Source organism: Cynocephalus volans, chromosome 4 (genome assembly GCF_027409185.1).
Source record: "Cynocephalus volans isolate mCynVol1 chromosome 4, mCynVol1.pri, whole genome shotgun sequence".
NCBI lineage: Eukaryota > Metazoa > Chordata > Mammalia > Dermoptera > Cynocephalidae > Cynocephalus > Cynocephalus volans.
Window position 1 is genome coordinate 151,257,320 of NC_084463.1, and position 18,808 is coordinate 151,276,127.

The following is an 18,808-nucleotide window of genomic DNA, read 5'->3' on the forward strand; positions in this document are numbered from 1 at the left end:
TTTTTAAAAGGAGTGTTATGGGTGTCAATCTTTGCTCTGTATGTCTTCAGAAAGAATAGCAAGCACAAATGGATTCAACATGTATTTATACATAGTCTTGTATATACCAGGGTCTCCTAATTGTTGTATATAGATTAACAAACATAACACTGAAAATCTTTGTCTTCCATGAGAGGAACAGAGAAAGTGTATGCATAGTAAGTCAGTTTTATAGAACAGCAAAGTGTGTTCCATATATGCAGACTAAAAAAAAAAAAATAGGCAAGTGAATATGCTGAGTGGGAGTAGGGAACAGTGGTAACTGCATATGGGACCGGCAAGGGTTCTTGTTCTTTATCATCTGTTGGAATAAAATTTACAGTGATTGTGTGTATGTTTCTGCTTGTGTGTGTGTGTTCATGGGTTTGTGTGTACACGAGCTCTCTCTTTATCTTTTAGCCTTCACACTTTTTGCTGGCACATTTTGGAGTTGTGCTCAGTACTGGTTGCTGACATAATATGTAGTAATCTGAAGTCTGATGAATGTGCTCAAGTAATAACTATTCCAAACAATGCGATCCCATGTTTTCTCCTCACAAAGACTTTATTTCCATATATGAACATTCTTTCTTTGTAACTTAATAACCCATAGATTCTGACTGGCTCCTGATTTTGTCTCAATAAGCTCATTTTGTTGATACTAGTGGGTATATCAGTTAAGGTAAGAATTTAGAAGCTATTAATAGACACTCTTAGGTTTGTACATTTCCCCCAGTTGTTCTCACTTAATAACTGCCTGTTTGCTTTCATAGATTGTTTTCTTGTTTACCTAAAAAAAGCAATTACCATGTTTATAACTTGTGTGATAGCTGTTTTCATATGTTTGTGTGAAACTATTCTATGATGAATTGGTTTTGTTGCTTGTTTTTCACTGGACTGACTTTTCTCAAGTTTGGCCATTCTGAAGATGCACTGAGACTTTGAAGATGTGCTGTGTTTTGTCCTTCATTGTTTGACTGCATCAATTTAATGTTCTACTTGTGAGAAGCAAATGAAAATATTCACATGGATTGCACTATACTGTATTTTTCTTTCGACCTTTGTAGATGTCCCTTGGACATAGTTGCTACTTGTAACTCCACATATTTTCCCATGTCATTTTGCTAACTTTTATTCACTTTTAATAAACCTAATATTTTATGAAAGCTATCAGAGTCTGGAAAATTTCCTTAGTTTAACATCACAAAATAAAATATCATGAGTGGCCAATGAAACTTGAATAAATTCATTTCACTGGAATAAAATTAAAGTGAATTGTCACGTGAGGACAGACATTACCATATTGCTGATGTAGTAAATTAAATCTTTAAGAAGGTCCTAGGAACAAACAGGTAATAATATATCACAATTACTGAGGAGTATATGAAAGGCATTCTTCATGTCTCATTTAACTGAGTCATCACAACAACTCTGTGGGGTAGTTTCTACTAAAAGTTATATTTTTCAGATATTTAACATAGAGACTTAGAGAAGTAAATAAATTGTCAGACTACACCAAGATATTAGGTATTAGAATCAGGTTTCAAAATCAGGTGATCCTGGTCCAGAATTCATGCTCTGAGCAACTGCCCTATATTATCTCAATGTTATTTTTGTGCTTCGCTGATGTCACCCTGAGATGGCAGAGAGTAGAATCTCACTTGATCCTTTTTCAGATTAGGAGAGGAGAAAAGACAGAGGGTTTAGTTGTAAGATAAATAAGTTCTGGGGAATCTAGTGTACAACATGGAGACCATAGTTTATAATACTGCATTGTTTATTTTAAATTTGATGAGAGAGAAATTTCAAGTGTTTTTACCACATTCACACACACACACACACACACACACACACACACACACACACACACAACAGGTACCTATGGGTGGTGGTACATGTATTAGTTTATTTGACTGTGGTAATTGGTGCACAATGTACACATATGAAATGAACACACTGTGCACCTTGAAAAGATACAACTTTTATTTATCAGTTAAATATTTTCAAATATAATAAAATCTGTGAATACCTAGAACCACGTCAAGTATAGAAAATGAATTCAATCATGTACAAATTCAGGGGATGCCCATCCCCTAAAACTTAAAGGCAATTTTGTAAAAAGAGTAAATGATAGTTTGTAAAGTTGGATTAAATGGACTCCTAATATTCTTAACATTCAAATGAGTCTATCACATTTAAAACTTAAATTTTCTATTTAACCTACTGAATATGAGGAGATTCAGATAAAGAGGAAAAACATTTTTACAAAATAACTTTTACTAGGGGTGACATTGCCTTACTAGGGGTGACATTGCCCTACTAGGGGTGACAGATACCAACATTCCATAGTAGCAACTGGGAGCTGACTGCACAACACTGCCTTTCACTCCTCCAGCAAACTGCACCAAGTCTGGACCACAGAAGGGGTCTTGATAAATGAAATGTCTCATACACAATTCCCTAGGGAATTCTTGCAATTCCTCGACAGTAGATCACCAAGGGGGCACTCCGGGATGCTCCCTTCGCCCGGCCATGTGGCACAGCAGCCTGCCTTGATCCAAGTCAACAGGGAGGCATTTTTGTTATATTGTAAATGTGCTGCGGGAGTGAGGGATGGTTGGTGACCAATGCCATTTTTGCCAGTTCATCCCCTGACAATATTATACCATTGGCCCTGGTATCTCACAAATGGTGTAGCCACCCAGGAATGCTTTCTCTCCCTTTCTGCCAAAACTTAGCAGCCAGTTCTACCAGCTCTGCTGAAGTGTAAGGGCCGGCAATTGTATGTATTCATTTTAGCAGAGGAGGTAAATCTTGGGTGTTCTGCCCTTCTGGTTGCTCTTGCCTAGTCTTAAGCTTTTTGTATTATTGCTGGTCTAGCCTGAAGATTTCCTGCTTAAACATCAATTACCTCCACTTGGAAATTCTCATCTTTTTCATCCAAGATATCAGTCTCAGAAGTGGGTTCCCATTTTCTAGGATTCCACTCTCGGTTTGAAATTACAGCATGGATCTTGGCCTGCAGCAGATACTTCCCTTTTATTTTAGCAAAACAGCACACCAAATCATGAAGGTGGTCCATGACTCAGTCCAACTGACACACTATCATATCCTTGCTATCAGCCTGAGTTAAAAGAGCCTCTCTTTCTAATTGTAATTCTTCCTTTAACCTTTGTCCTTGATTTCATGACTCATTTTCCTTTTCAGTCACTAGCCTGAGCCAGCAGAGGAAAGGCCATGGCCTTGTATTCTTTTTTCCTTGCATACTCCTCTTTCCTCAACTGCCTTCAGCACCTCCAGCAGCCCTTCCTCGATTTGCGGTGTGTCCCTGTAATCATGTGGTAGTCCCCAGCTATTTTTTCAAGCTTGCAGTATCAGACCACATTGAACTAGTGGCCCACTCAGATATTTCCCCCTGCGACTTTCCTCCCATACCTTCTTTCTCTCCCTTGGCTGCTTCAATGAGTAGTTTCTTGGGAATAGACTGCCATCTATGCCAATTGCATCACAGGAGCCCCAAAACTGAGAGGGCACTCACGTACTGTCTGCCTATTCCAAAGAACTCACCCAGTATTATAATAGGTAGAGATATCAGTTTATTAGTCTTATGGGAGTCGCTGACATTGACAGGCCTGCTAGTTATTCTGCACCACCACAGGGTACATACAAGTTACGTAGTGAACAGATCAAAGTAGGGGAGTAAATCATTTGCAAACTTATGCACAGACTCTCACCCAGATCACATAACTCAGAGCACATGGGAGATACAGCTGAGTAGATAAGATAATCTACTTGCTACTCTCCTGGTGCCAGAGTGTTTTAGCACCAGCATGCTGATTCCCTTACTTAGGGTCCCTGCTGCCTCCAGTTTTCCATTGATCTTAAAGGGAACATGCCTTTCCGTGGGTAACTGCCTTTGCCAGGGGTAGTTTCCCAGGGGGGAGGGGGAACTCTGGTATGCATGAGGAGGGGGAATAGGGCTATGTCCAGCATTTACCCTACAGAAGGGTAGTGTGTACCTCAACTCAGCTTGTGGCTTTATGACCTTTCTAGCTCCTCAATCTTATCCCATTACCTGCAACATAATCTATTTTCTGTATGAGGAGATCTTGGGAAGGAGAGGGTTTTATCCCCCAAATACTAAAATGGCTCTGCTTTGTATCACTGCAGGATATTATGTCAAAGAACTAAATATAAATGTCTTTACAATAAAGCTTCTGGAAGGAAATCTGAAAAAGTTTCATCTAGAGCAGTATAAAATATTAAAATATTAATAAAAAGAAAAAACAACTTTTAAAATTGGGCAAAAGTTTAGAAACTTTACAAATGAAGATAAATGAATGGCTAACAAGCACACAGAAAAGTATACCAGTTACCACTCCTATTTTAAACATTAAAAGAAAAAAAAATACTCTACAACTTCCTACATTAAATATTGGTGAGGATGTGGAGAAAATCAGATCATTATACGTCGCTGTCGGCAATGTAAAATGCTGCAATAAGTTTGAAACCTAGCCATCTCTTCTAAACTTAAATATAACACACCCTAATTCTAGTAATTCTACTCATATCTTTGACCAAGAAAAATTAATGCTTATGTCAAAAAGATAAACTTATACAGGAGATTAAACTAGACTTTTCATAATAATCCAAAATTCAAATATCCATCAATAGAAGTATTAAAGAATTGTATATGTTTTATATATTCATACTAAGGAACATAATGTGACAAAACAAATACAACATAGATAATTTTTTAAAAAAATTTGGTGAATGAAAGAAGCCAGATCAAGAAGCCATATATAGTATGATTCCATGTATGCAAGATTCAGGAATAGAAAAAATAAGTCTAAGGAATGAATTCTGTTGCATGGGGATGAGAGAATGTTGTTTGTGGGTTAAAATTTGAGGAAAATTTTCTTATGATAGAAGTGGCTCAGGGAAGTTTAAAGTATGAGGGAACTTTCTTTGGTGTTGAAAATGCTCTATATGTTGATTTAAGTATTAGGGAAGAGACAGAAATTAAAGATTATTTTTAAGTCTCATTAGTGCAATTAAGATCCATGTGTCATTGTATGCAAATTTTTCTCAGTTCTTATACATACCAAAGTCTTGGAAGAAGAGCACATAAATGCAATGATGTAAATATGGTATGAACCATCGTATCAAAATCTTATTCTTCATAAGGTTGTACTGAATTGTAGTCAGATATCTTCTCAAGAAATATTACAATGGAGTAGTCGTTGTAGTAACATATTGCATTACAATGATTGGTATGGGATTGCCATATGAAAGGGCAAAGTATACATATATCCCTCATGTCGCGATGAGACTCTAATTTCAAATATTCTGTTATAAAGCATATGACTTTGAACAAGTTACATAGTTTGTCTAGATTTGGTGTCTTCTGGATGTCAGAATTGTAATATCCATCTCACATATAAGGGGAAAGGAAATATTTTTAACCCAGTAGCACTGCATGTTTTATTTAAATAATAAATTTTAAAAATCCTTTGTGGCAATGGTAATGTCACTTACAATCATGACACTGGAAATGTTCCAGTTGTACTGGGCTAAAGCTGATGTGAAAGTATTTTTCATTGTTACTTTAATAGTGGACTATGTGTTGAGTGAATACCTTACTTAATATAGGTCTCCACGGGTCTCCACGGAACTGTATAAAACATTTATGCTGTTTTATTTTTCCTTTCTTGAATTGTTTTTTATATGTTCTCAATGGGGAATATGTAGATTCTCCTAGGTAATTAGGAGGTACATCAAGGCAATGTTTTAAAAATTCTCAGATGATTTAGGCACAGTAATCTGAATGAATTACATGCTACTTCCTCAGGGAGTATCCAAAAGAGGGAGGAAAACCATAAATTCTTCCTGTCCAAAGAAAACGAGAGAGTAGTGTGGAAGAAGAAAATTGGAATCTTTTTTTAAAAGTAAGTGGAAAATAATTGTCATTGATTGTGCTAATAATCAGGATGTACGTAATTTCTCATGACTTCTAGTTTCTCACCATAGATACTCTTATGGTAAATGACAGCTTATTTCTTCAAATACACCCCCCCAAAATCATTACTTTCTTTGCTAATTGTAGTTCCCTGGTGTAAACCGGTGTTTTTAGGTCATTAAAAAAATTGATTTGTGAGAGTTGATACTGGCATTTGGATAATACAAGTGAAAAACAAGATAGAAATACCTGAAAAATTAATCACCAATCTCATATATCAGAATCTATTAAGCTTAGAATTTCCAGATAAAATACAAGAGATACACATATGTGTGTATGTGTGTGTGTGTGTATTTGATTTATACATAACATAAATTTTAATATATTTCCTGAACAATCTTTAAGAAATAATGAATATTACTTTTGGGTCCATATATCCAATGCAATATTTGAAAAGAAATATTTTAAGTATTTCCATGCAATATTTTATAAAATTCAATAATTTTTATATATAATGTTGCATGCATAGAAGTGCATACATTTTAGTTGCTGTTGTTTTTCCTACTGGGAAGCTTACACGGGCAAGTTGTTGAAGAGTGGGCATTACACCCTGTTTGAGTTGACAGGCAAAACATAGAATGGTTTTTAAGAGCTTTGGAGTTATGGTGAAATTGGTGAACCTTAAATAATTTCTAATTGATTTTAGATGTCTAAAGATTGAGAAATCAGTTGTTTTCTGCAGAGGAAGAATGGACAGGGTAAAGAAATCCAGACATCTTCCAAAGGGAGATAATGACTGACACTGAAAATGGTAATACACTCAAAAAACACAAGACTAATTCTTAGCAAAGTTATGGAGAAACCCCAGAACCCCAAATGATTCCTAACTGATTTAATCATGTTTAAAGTTTGAAAAATCAGTTACTCCTTTACATACTTTATATATCATGTCTCTTTTATTTGTTAACCCTAAGCAGAGATATTTAAAATGTATAGAGTAAGATGTTCTTAGCATATACAAATACCTTTTCCACACAATAATGGATGGGGTAAAATAATCAAAAACATCTTCACAGCAAGGTGATAACTGACAGTGAAAATGGACTAGATAAACACTAGAATAGTTCTTAGCAAAGCTCTGAAGATTTCAAGATTATAGGATTGATAGTGGAATTCTGTTTTCCTCCTTCAATCCAGTGCACCTCCTATTTTATCATAAAACCCTGTGTTAGCAGGTCCTGCAACACTTCAAATTCAAGATAAAGTTTTTGGTTTTGGTTTTTGTTTTCTCTTTGTTTATTTGTTTGTTTTTTAAGTTTTGTTATATTAAATATCTTGATTTTCAAATAAAGGAGAATAGACATTCTGTGATCTGTGTCATATTTATGGGAGAGGAAGGGGCATGAAAAGCGAGTGGGATTTGATGTAGACACAGCAGACAGTTTCATCTAGGAAGAAGATATGGAAGTGGTTGGACAATCTCCATCATTGCCCTTTTACCCCTTCCTATTCCCTGACTCAGATGGCAAAATGTGAACTACCAATGAGGAGATTCCTAGAATTGCTGCCAACTGCCACAAGATGGCTGTGCACTTCAGCTGCTCCAAACTGTAGGTTTTGACACTAAATAGGGCTCCCAGAAGTTTCTGTGTGATAGTTGAGCAGGTTAAAGCTGGCATCCCATTACATTATTAAAATCCTCTCCTGGAGTTTCAAGATGGCGGCGGCTGCGGCGGCTGGCGCGGAGTAGCTGAGGTGGAAAAGGTGGCCACTGGGCCTCAGGCAGCCGGGAAACTTGTGGACCTTCCTCTGGCCATCTCTTAAGGGAGGACTGCTGCTGCTGGCTGGTCGTGGGGGCTCAACGCCACTTTGCCCCCGGCAGGAGAGGCTGCCTCATTTACAGGCAACAGCTTTGAAGTGTGGAGCAGGAAAAGAACTGATTCTTAGCTGCAAAAGCAAGTCTTGAAACAGGGAACACGGCGCCAGGGCTGCTGTGGATGCAGCCAGGATCCCGGAGGCTGGGGCCGCACTGAAGGCGGCCAGCTGCCCTATTCAGGATTCGAGGTTTCAGGCCGGCATTAAAGAAGATTCCTGGGAGCGCCCGAGCGGCGCCGCGACTGAACAGCCCGAGGCGGCAGCGCCGAGAACACGGAAGGCAACAAACCAGAGACAGAGCGAGCGCCCGACCTGGCACAGCACTGTGAGTGATCCCTGGCACAGCTCTGTTTGGGGGGTGGATGCCCACGCGGCTCCCGCCTGCACCACCAGGCCACTCACTGCCCCAGTGCTGCCTCCATTTTCCCAGGTGCCGGCAGCTCCACCCTGCTCGGCCATCACTGAGCCCATTTGCTTGGCCCGGGGCGGGGCTTTCCGGACCCTGCGGGCCGGCCTCCTCTCCCACTCCCTCCGCGGTTCTCTGGCGGGGCTGGGGGTGTGGGGCGTCCCGACCAGTGTTGGGAGGGCTAGGAAGTACGGGCGGGCCGACTGTCACTCCACCACACCGTGGACTCCCGGCCCCGGTAAACTTCCTGTTACTGGGAGGCAGATACCATCTCTGCGACCACCAGTTTGGAAAAAAGCCTAACGAATTTCTGGTTGGGAATAGTGTGGTAGGAGAGTTCCCAGGTCCGCTTGAACCTGCCGGAGAGCAGGCTGCAGGCGGGCACTAGACTCGGTTTATACCGGGGGGGGGGGGGGGGGGGGGGGGGGGGGGGGATACAAAGGTGAACAAGACCCGAGAAAGATCTACACAGTGCTACAAAGGCACCCAGAGAGACCGGTCGTCTGTGCCCAGCAGAAACCTGGTAGACTTCCTGGGCGAGGCGGTGCTGAGCAGGGTCTTGAAGGCCCAGCTGATAGATGAGGGGTGCAGAAGACACACCCCAGCCCAGCACAGTGTGCACAGAGGAGGGAGACGTGCGGCCAGGGAGGCGGAGACTCGACAGAAACCACACACCCGGTGGGGTCGCCACTGCACGATCTAACAGCCTGGGCCAGAGCTCACGGAACGGGGAGAAGTCCTGTACAGAAAGTGAAAGCTCAACAGAGATCACACACCCTGTGGTACGTGATCCACCAGCCCAGCAGAGTCCAAGCTGACCAGAAAGGTGGATCCCCGGAGAAGCCCAAGACCCGAGGCAACCACACACACAAGACACTAGAGGCCAACTGAGCAGTCACGGCGGGAGCCATACCAAATTGGCAACCACAGCAACATCCTAGTTAGTCATTAGTCTCAAACCGGTGGACTGTGAAACCCCCTGCCACAATGAATAAACACCAAAAAAAAGACACCAGAAATACAAAAAATCAAGAAAGTACACCACCAAAAGTTAATAAATCTCATACTCTAGATCCTATAGAACAAGAAGCCCTTGAAATAACTGACAAGGAATTTCGAGTGATAATTCTAAGGAACTGAATGAGATACAAGAAAACTCAGCTAGACATCACGATGAAATGAGGAAAAGTATACAGGATCTGAAAGAGGAAATATACAAGGAAATCAATGTCCTGAAAAAAAGTGTAGCAGAACTTGCTGAACTGAAGAAGTTATTCAGCGAAATAAAAAACACAACGGAGAGTTTAACCAGCAGGCTTGTCGAAGTTGAAGAGAGAACCTCTGAACTTGAAGATGGGCTGTTTGAAATAACACAAGCAGACAAAAAGAAAGAAAAAAGAATCAAGGACATGGAAGAAAATCTGAGAGAGATATCAGACAACCTCAAGCGCTCAAATATCCGAGTCATAGGTATTCCAGAAGGGGAGGAAAATGGAGATTCCATTGAAAACATAGTCAACAAAATAGTGGCAGAAAACTTCCCAGGTATAGGAAAAATCACAGATCTTCAGATCCAGGAAGCTCACCGATCTCCAAACGTTTTCAACCCAAAAAGGCCTTCTCCAAGACATGTCATAGTCAAATTGGCAAAACTCAGAGACAAAGAGAGAATCTTAAAAGCTGCAAGAGAGAAGCGTCAAATCACCTATAAGGGAGCCCCAATCAGGTTAACATCAGACTTTTCATCACAAACCCTAAAAGCTAGAAAGGAATGGGATGATATTTTCAAAATACTAAAAGACAAAGATTGCCAGCCAAGAATACTCTACCCTGCAAGGCTATCCTTCCGAAATGAGGGGCAAATAGTATATTTCTCAGACAAACAAAAACTGCGGGAGTTCACTACCACAAGACCACCCTTACAAGAAATCCTCAAGGGAGTACTGGGTTTGGTTCCTGAAAAATAACTACCACTGCCATAAATACCTAAGAAAAATCTAAACCCGCTAGTACAATAAAGATGGCATTCATGAAGAGAAAACAAGCTAACAAAAACACTATCTACAACCTAAGGAACCAACAAACAAAGAAACCAAACAGTAAATCAGAAAGCAAGGAACAAAAGACACCTAAGACAACCAAACAACCAATAAAATGCTAGGAATAAATCAACACCTTTCAATAACAACTCTTAATGTTAAAGGCTTAAATTCCCCAATTAAAAGACACAGACTGGCTGACTGGATCAAAAAGCAGGACCCAACTATATGCTGCCTACAAGAGACCCACCTCACCCATAAAGATTCACACAGACTAAGAGTGAAAGGATGGAAAAAGATTTACCATGCAAACAGAAAAGAAAAACGAGCTGGAGTGGCTATTCTTATATCTGACAAAATAGACTTTAAACTAAAAACCATAAAAAGAGACAATGAGGGACACTACTTAATGATAAAAGGACTGATCCATCAAGAAGACATAACAATCATAAATATGTACGCACCCAATGTTGGAGCAGCCAGATTTATAAAACAAACTCTATTAGACCTAAAGAAGGAAATAGACACTAATACCATAATAGCAGGGGACCTGAACACTCCACTGTCAATATTAGACAGATCATCTAGGCAAAGAATCAGTAGAGAAACACAAGATCTAAACAAGACTCTAGACCAATTGGAATTGGCAGATATCTACAGAACATTCCACCCAACAACCTCAGAATATTCATTTTTCTCATCAGCACATGGATCATTCTCCAGGATAGATCACATATTAGGTCACAAACAAGTCTCAATAAATTCAAAAAAATTGGAATTGTCCCATGTATCTTCTCAGACCACAATGGATTAAAACTAGAAATTAATAACAAACAAAACTCTGGAAACTATACGAACACATGGAAATTAAACAGCATTCTACTTAATGACATATGGGTCCAAGAAGAAATCAAGCAGGAAATCAAAAAGTTTATTGAAACTAATGAAAACAATGATACATCATACCACAACCTGTGGGATACTGCAAAAGCAGTATTGAGGGGAAAATTTATTGCATTAAATGCTCACTTCAGAAGAATGGAAAGATGGCAAGTGAACAACCTAACACTTCACCTTAAAGAACTAGAAAAACAAGAACAATCCAATCCTAAAGTTAGCAGACGGAAAGAAATTATTAAGATCAGAGCAGAACTGAATGAAATTGAAAACCAAAAAACAATTCAAAAGATCAACGAATCAAAAAGTTGGTTTTTTGAAAAGATAAATAAAATTGACAAACCATTAGCATGGCTAACAAAAAAAAGAAGAGAGAAGACTCAAATAACAAAAATTAGAAATGAAAAAGGCGATATTACAACTGATTCATCTGAAATACAAGGAATCATTCGAGACTACTATAAACAACTATACGCCAACAAATTTTAAAATCTGGAGGAAATGGATAAATTTCTGGACATACACAAGCTCCCAAAACTGAACCGTGAAGACGTAGAAAATTTGAACAGACCAATAACAATAAAGGAGATTGAAGCTGTTATCAGAAGGCTCCCAACAAAGAAAAGCCCAGGACCAGATGGATTCACAGCAGAATTTTACCAAACATTCAAACAGGAATTGACACCGATTCTTTACAAACTATTCCAAAAGATTGAAACGGACGCAAATCTCCCAAACTCATTCTATGAAGCAAACATCATCCTGATACCAAAACCAGGTAAAGATATAACCAAAAAAGAAAACTACAGGCCGATATCCTTGATGAATATAGATGCAAAAATCCTCACTAAAATACTAGCAAACAGAATACAGCAACACATACGAAAAATTATCCATCATGATCAAGTGGGATTCATCCCAGGGATGCAAGGTTGGTTCAACATACGCAAATCAATAAATGTGATACACCATATTAATAAACTCAAACACAAGGACCATATGATCATCTCTATAGATGCTGAAAAAGCATTTGATAAAGTTCAGCACTCATTCATGACAAAGACCCTCTATAAGTTAGGTATAGAGGGAAAGTATCTCAACATAATTAAAGCCATATATGCCAAACCCACTGCCAATATCATCCTGAATGGGGAAAAGCTGAAAGCTTTTCCTTTAAGAACAGGCACTAGACAAGGATGCCCACTCTCACCACTCCTATTCAACATAGTGTTGGAAGTACTAGCCAGAGCAATCAGAGAAGAGAAGGAAATAAAGGGCATCCAGATTGGAAAAGATGAAGTCAAACTGTCCCTGTTTGCAGATGACATGATCCTATATATCAAACAGCCTAAAACCTCTACAAAAAAACTGTTGGAATTGATAAATGATTTCAGCACAGTAGCAGGATACAAAATCAACACACAAAAATCAGTAGCATTTCTTTTCTCCAATAGTGAACATGCAGAAGGAGAAATCAAGAAAGCCTGCCCATTTACAATAGCCACCAAAAAAATAAAATACTTAGGAATTGAGTTAACCAAGGAGGTGAAAAATCTCTATAATGAGAACTACAAACCACTGCTGAGAGAAATTAGAGAGGATACAAGAAGATGGAAAGATTTCCCATGCTCTTGGATTGGAAGAATCAACATAGTGAAAATGTCCATACTACCCAAAGTGATATACAAATTCAATGCAATCCCCATCAAAATTCCAAAGACATTTTTCTCAGAAATGGAAAAAACTATTCAGACATTTATATGGAACAATAAAAGACCACGAATAGCCAAAGCAATGCTCAGCAAAAAAAATAAAGCTGGAGGCATAACACTACCTGACTTTAAGCTATACTACAAAGCTATAATAACCAAAACAGTATGGTACTGGCATAAAAACAGACACACTGACCAATGGAATAGAATAGAGAATCCAGAAATCAACCCACACACTTACTGCCATCTGATCTTTGACAAAGGCACCAAGCCTATTCAGTGGGGAAGGGACTGCCTCTTCAGCAAGTGGTGCTGGGATAACTGCATATCGATATGCAGGAGAATGAAACTAGATCCATACCTCTCACCGTATACTAAAATCAACTCAAAATGGATTAAGGATTTAAATATACACCCTGAGACAATAAAACTTCTTAAAGAAAACATAGGAGAAACACTTCAGGAAATAGGACTGGGCACAGACTTCATGAATACGACCCCAAAAGCATGGGCAACCAAAGGAAAAATAAACAAATGGGATTATATCAAACTAAAAAGCTTCTGCACAGCAAAAGAAACAATTAAAAGAGTTAAAAGACAACCAACAGAGTGGGAGAAAATATTTGCAAAATATACATCTGACAAAGGATTAATATCCAGAGTATATAAGGAACTCAAACAACTTTACAAGAAGAAAACAAGCAACCCAATTAAAAAATGGGCAAAAGACCTAAGTAGGCATTTCTCTAAGGAAGATATCCAAATGGCCAAGAGACATATGAAAAAATGCTCAACATCACTCAGCATCCGGGAAATGCAAATCAAAACCACATTGAGATACCATCTAACCCCAGTTAGGATGGCTAAAATCCAAAAGACTATGAACGATAAATGCTGGCGAGGCTGCGGAGAAAAAGGAACTCTCATACATTGTTGGTGGGACTGCAAAATGGTGCATCCTCTATGGAAAATGGTATGGCGGTTCCTTAAACAATTGCAAATAGATCTACCATACGACCCAGCCATCCCACTGTTGGGAATATACCCAGAGGAATGGAAATCGTCAAGTCGAAGGTATACCTGTTCCCCAATGTTCATCGCAGCACTCTTTACAATAGCCAAGAGTTGGAACCAGCCCAAATGTCCATCATCAGATGAGTGGATACGGAAAATGTGGTACATCTACACAATGGAATACTACTCAGCTATAAAAACGAATGAAATACTGCCATTTGCAACAACATGGATGGACCTTGAGAGAATTATATTAAGTGAAACAAGTCAGGCACAGAAAGAGAAATACCACATGTTCTAACTTATTGGAGGGAGCTAAAAATTAATATATAAATTCACACACACACATACACACACACACACACACAAACCGGGGGGGGGGGGAAGAAGATATAACAACCACAATTATTTGAAGTTGATACAACAAGCAAACAGAAAGGACATTGTTGGGGGGAAGGGGGGGAGGGAGAAGGGAGGGAGGTTTTGGTGATGGGGAGCAATAATCAGCTACAATGTATATCGACAAAATAAAATTTAAAAAAAAAAAATCCTCTCCTGCATTTTATCTGCCTGAGTATTTTGAATTTCAATTACTCCTCCAATTGAAAGTCATGCTTACAGAGTCCCAGGTTATCACTGAGAGGAAACTGAAAGTGACAGGAGAAAATCCAAGAGGATTAAATTAAATCAGCTTCACTATCTTTGATCACAGTAGTTCAAGGTTGTTTTACTAGTTTTCATGTAAGTGTATTAAGTGGGTTGTTAGGTACTTATCATTAAAATATTTGAAAATCGCAGTGTTATAGTCTCTATAAATACTCCATTGTACATTCCAGAAATAAATTTACATTTGGTAATACATAATGTAATAGATGCTTAAATAAAAACTTGTACATGCTTCATAGCTTCTACCCTCTCCACGATATTATATTAGAAGAAATAAAATATATATCAAATTAAATTATCAAATCCTAATTAGTCATATATTTTGGCAGGTATGGATCCAGATCTTATATATTTTAAAGATTATGCTAATCTCGGTTTTTCTTCCACCAAAAACAAATACATGCAAATTGTGACATAAATGTGAATATTTATTTAGAATGGAAAATATTTTTAAAATCTCAGTTGTAAACAAACTAATGGTAAAAAATCATAAAATATATAAATATAATAACTTTATGAATAAAATTTCAGACACTGACTAGTGGGAGTGTTCTTAGAAACCACTACTCCAACATAATAATTATCATTATTTGATGATAAATGTTGTTGATTTTGAGCCGTGAAAATATACCCACTAAACATCAAATAAAGTGTTACTAACTCAATCTTTTCTTAGCTGGACTCCACAAATGCTAATAGACCCACCAATGGACTCTCTATTATTTGAAGAGTAATGAAGTAGAATTTGTTATTCTCTGTCTTTTTGATAATGGCTAGTCTAACTGGGGTGAGATGATGTGTCAATGTTGTTTACATTTGTATTTCCCTGATGCTGAGTGATATTGTGCATTTTTTCATGGGTAAGGGGAAGACTTGTACACTGTTAGTGGGACTGTAAATTACTGCAGCCATTATGGAAAACAGTATGGAGGTTCCTCAACCAACTACAGGTAGAACTACCATATGATCCAGCAATCCCACTGCTGGGTATATACCCAAGGAATGGAAATCATCATGTCGAAGGAATACCTCCCATGTTTATAGTAGGTCTATTTATAATAGCCAAGAGTTGGAATCAACCTAAATGTCCATTGAGAAAAGACTGGATAGGAAAATATGGTATATATACTCAATGTAATACTACTGTGCCATAAAAAAAAAAAATGAAATTCTGCCATTCACAGCAACATGAATGAACTTAGGGAAAATTACATTATATAAGCCAGGAACAAAAAGAGAAATACCAAATATCCTCACTCAAAAGTGTGAGTTGAAAGAAAGAAAGAAAGAAAGGAAGGAAGGAAGGAAGGAAGGAAGGAAGGAAGGAAGGAAGGAAGGAAGGAAGGAAGGAAGGAAGGAAGGAAGGAAGGAAGGAGAGAGAGAATCACAATCATAAATTAAACTTTCAAAAAAAGAGGACAGAACAGTGGTTATTAGATGGGGGTTGGTAAGAAGCTAGTTAAGGGTCACAGATATTGATTACATTTTGTAAACGTGAGTAAACTAACTATCCTGATTTGATCAACTCATATGGTATCCGTGTATTGATATTCGATTCTGTACCCCACAGAAATATAGAATCAATAAAATAAAATGAAATATGAATGGAAAGAGAAAGGGGGCTTAGTTGATCATTGGTAAATAGCTCACATTTATAACATTTACAAAGATGTATCACTTTGTGAGTGCAGAGCTGACGTTCCACCAGCACCTTGAAAGTAGACCCCTAGAAGTTAAGCTGCATTGGCTTTGTGTTATCTCTGATTATAATTTTAAGAATATTAAAATTCCACAAGAATCCTAAGACAAAAATGAAAGTGTACTAATGAACAACTGTGATGCCGTTTTTTGATGAAGTCTAATATTTCTACATTAATATTGATATAGTTGTGTTTTGAATGAATGTGCTCTGAACATTACTGACTATTTAGAGTTCAACCTATGTCATATAAATTTATGTGCTTCATATAAGTCCCTATTTTGGAGAAGTGGAAGATTCCAATGTTTTCATTTATTTATGTTTAATTTTTAATTGACAGATAATAATTGTATTTATTTATGGGGCACAATGTGATATTTGAATACATATGTATAGTGTATAATGATCAAATAAGGGTAATTAGCATATTCATCACCTCAAACATTTGTCATTTTTTGTGTTAGGAACATTTAAAATTCTCTCTTCTAGGTATTTGAAATTGTACAGTAATTTGTTAACTATGGTCACCCCACAGTTCTATAAAACACTATAACTTATTTCCTATCTAGCTGTAATTTTATATTACTTGACCAAACTTCTTCCTATCCCATGCTTCCCCAATCCTTCCCACCCTCTAGTAATGACTATTCTACTCTCTAAATTTTTGTGGTCAACTTTCTTAGCTTCTATATATGAGTGAGACTATGTGGTGTTTATCCTTCTGTGCATGGCTTTTTTCACTTAACATAATGTCCTCCAGGTTCATCCATGTTGCAACAAAGGACAGGATCTCATTCTTTTAATGGCTTCGAAGTATTCCATTGTGTATATATACCATTATTTCTTTATTCTACAATCTAGTCTTTATTATTGCTGCAAAATCAGAGGTAGGAATTATTTTTTTCTTCCCTGTTGCAAATAGAAAATTACATTCTGTCTACTAAGTACAAATTTTTTAGATTATGCTACATGGAAGCTAATAACAATGATCTTGTTTTTCCTAGAAGAGATAACTTGAATAAATGGGCCAGCAGAATCTAACATTGCTGACCGAATTTGTTCTGATGGGAGTCACAAGGCGGCCTGAGCTGCAGCTTCCCCTTTTTTGCATCTTTCTCATCATCTACATGATCATAGTGGTGGGCAACCTGGGCATGATCATTTTGACCAAGGTGGATTCTTGTCTGCATACTCCTATGTATTTTTTTATCAGACACCTGGCTTTCATTGATCTTGGTAATTCTACTGTGATTTGTCCCAAGATGCTGGCAAATTTTATTGTGGAACAAAATACTATTTCCTATTATGCATGTGCCGCACAGATGGCTTGCTTCATTCTGTTCATCGTGAGTGAACTTTCCATCTTGTCAGCCATGGCCTATGATCGCTACGTGGCCATCTGTAACCCTCTCCTCTACAATGTTATCATGTCTCCAAGACTTTGTCATGTGCTGGTGGGCATTCCATACCTCTACAGTGCTTTTCAGGCTCTGATGTTCACTGTTAAGATTTTTACATCAACCTTCTGTGGTTCTAACATCATCAGCCATTTCTACTGTGATGTTGTTCCCTTGTCACCTATGCTTTGTTCCAATGCACAGGAAATGCAATTGTTGATCATGCTATTTTCAGCATTTAATTTGATCTCCTCCCTCCTGGTAGTCCTTGTATCTTACATGACAATTCTGCTAGCCATATGTAGAATGCATTCTGCAGTAGGCAGAACAAAAGCTTTCTCCACATGTGGTTCTCATCTGACAGCAGTGGTTGTGTTCTATGGGTCTCTACTCTTCATGTACATGCAGCCCAAATCCACTCACTCGTTTGAAACTGATAAAACAGCCTCTGTGTTTTACACTTTAGTGATCCCCATGCTTAACCCCTTGATCTACAGCTTAAGAAACAAAGAGGTAAAAAACGCCTTCTACAGTGTCTTAAAAACTCAGTGCAAACATCATATTTAATATACAATAAGGAATGTCGTTCCAATAAACTATGATAAAGGTGAATGTTTTTATTTGGTAGTATTTCTCATAGATATGATTGTATTATTTTTGGCTCCAAAACAAAGATTATTAATAAAACGCAGACAAATAGATTGCTGTTTTTATATTCAACCAAATTCACTTTCATATATTTTAGCTCAATTAACTCTGATTTTCTTACCAACTTTCCTTGCTTTTGATTTACAGTCACCATAATGATGTTTACTTTGACTTTTTGAAGCTACAAGGTCATCTTTCCTTTCTACTTCTGCAGTCTCCCCTTATTATCTTTGCTTAAATATCATAAAATTAAATCAATAATTCTGATCTCAGTGGATTCTCACAGGATTTCATCCTCTCTGATAATGGTTGTGTCTTACCTGCTTATACTTGTAACAATTTTAAGAACAAACTCTACTGAGGACAGGTTAAAGTCATTCTACACCTGTGGATCCCACCTGATCATGTTCTTAGTGTTCTCTGGAACTTTGATTTTCACTGTGTAGCCAAAGCCAGTCATTCCTGTGACAATGATAAA

The 18,808-nt window shown here is 38.0% G+C and overlaps 1 protein-coding gene across 1 annotated transcript; it reads left to right on the top strand.

The window, feature by feature from the left end:
- The first annotated feature begins 17,307 nt into the window (after positions 1-17,307).
- Positions 17,308-18,249, top strand: LOC134376580 (olfactory receptor 8K5-like). Its single transcript, XM_063095072.1, has one exon. The coding sequence runs from the start codon at positions 17,308-17,310 to the stop codon at positions 18,247-18,249; it is 942 nt and encodes a 313-aa protein (XP_062951142.1).
- The last annotated feature ends 559 nt before the right edge of the window (positions 18,250-18,808 follow it).

Coding starts and splice junctions, on each gene's coding strand:
- LOC134376580 (XM_063095072.1), top strand. CDS start 17,308: ATGGGCCAGCAGAATCTAACATTGCTGACCGAATTTGTTCTGATGGGA.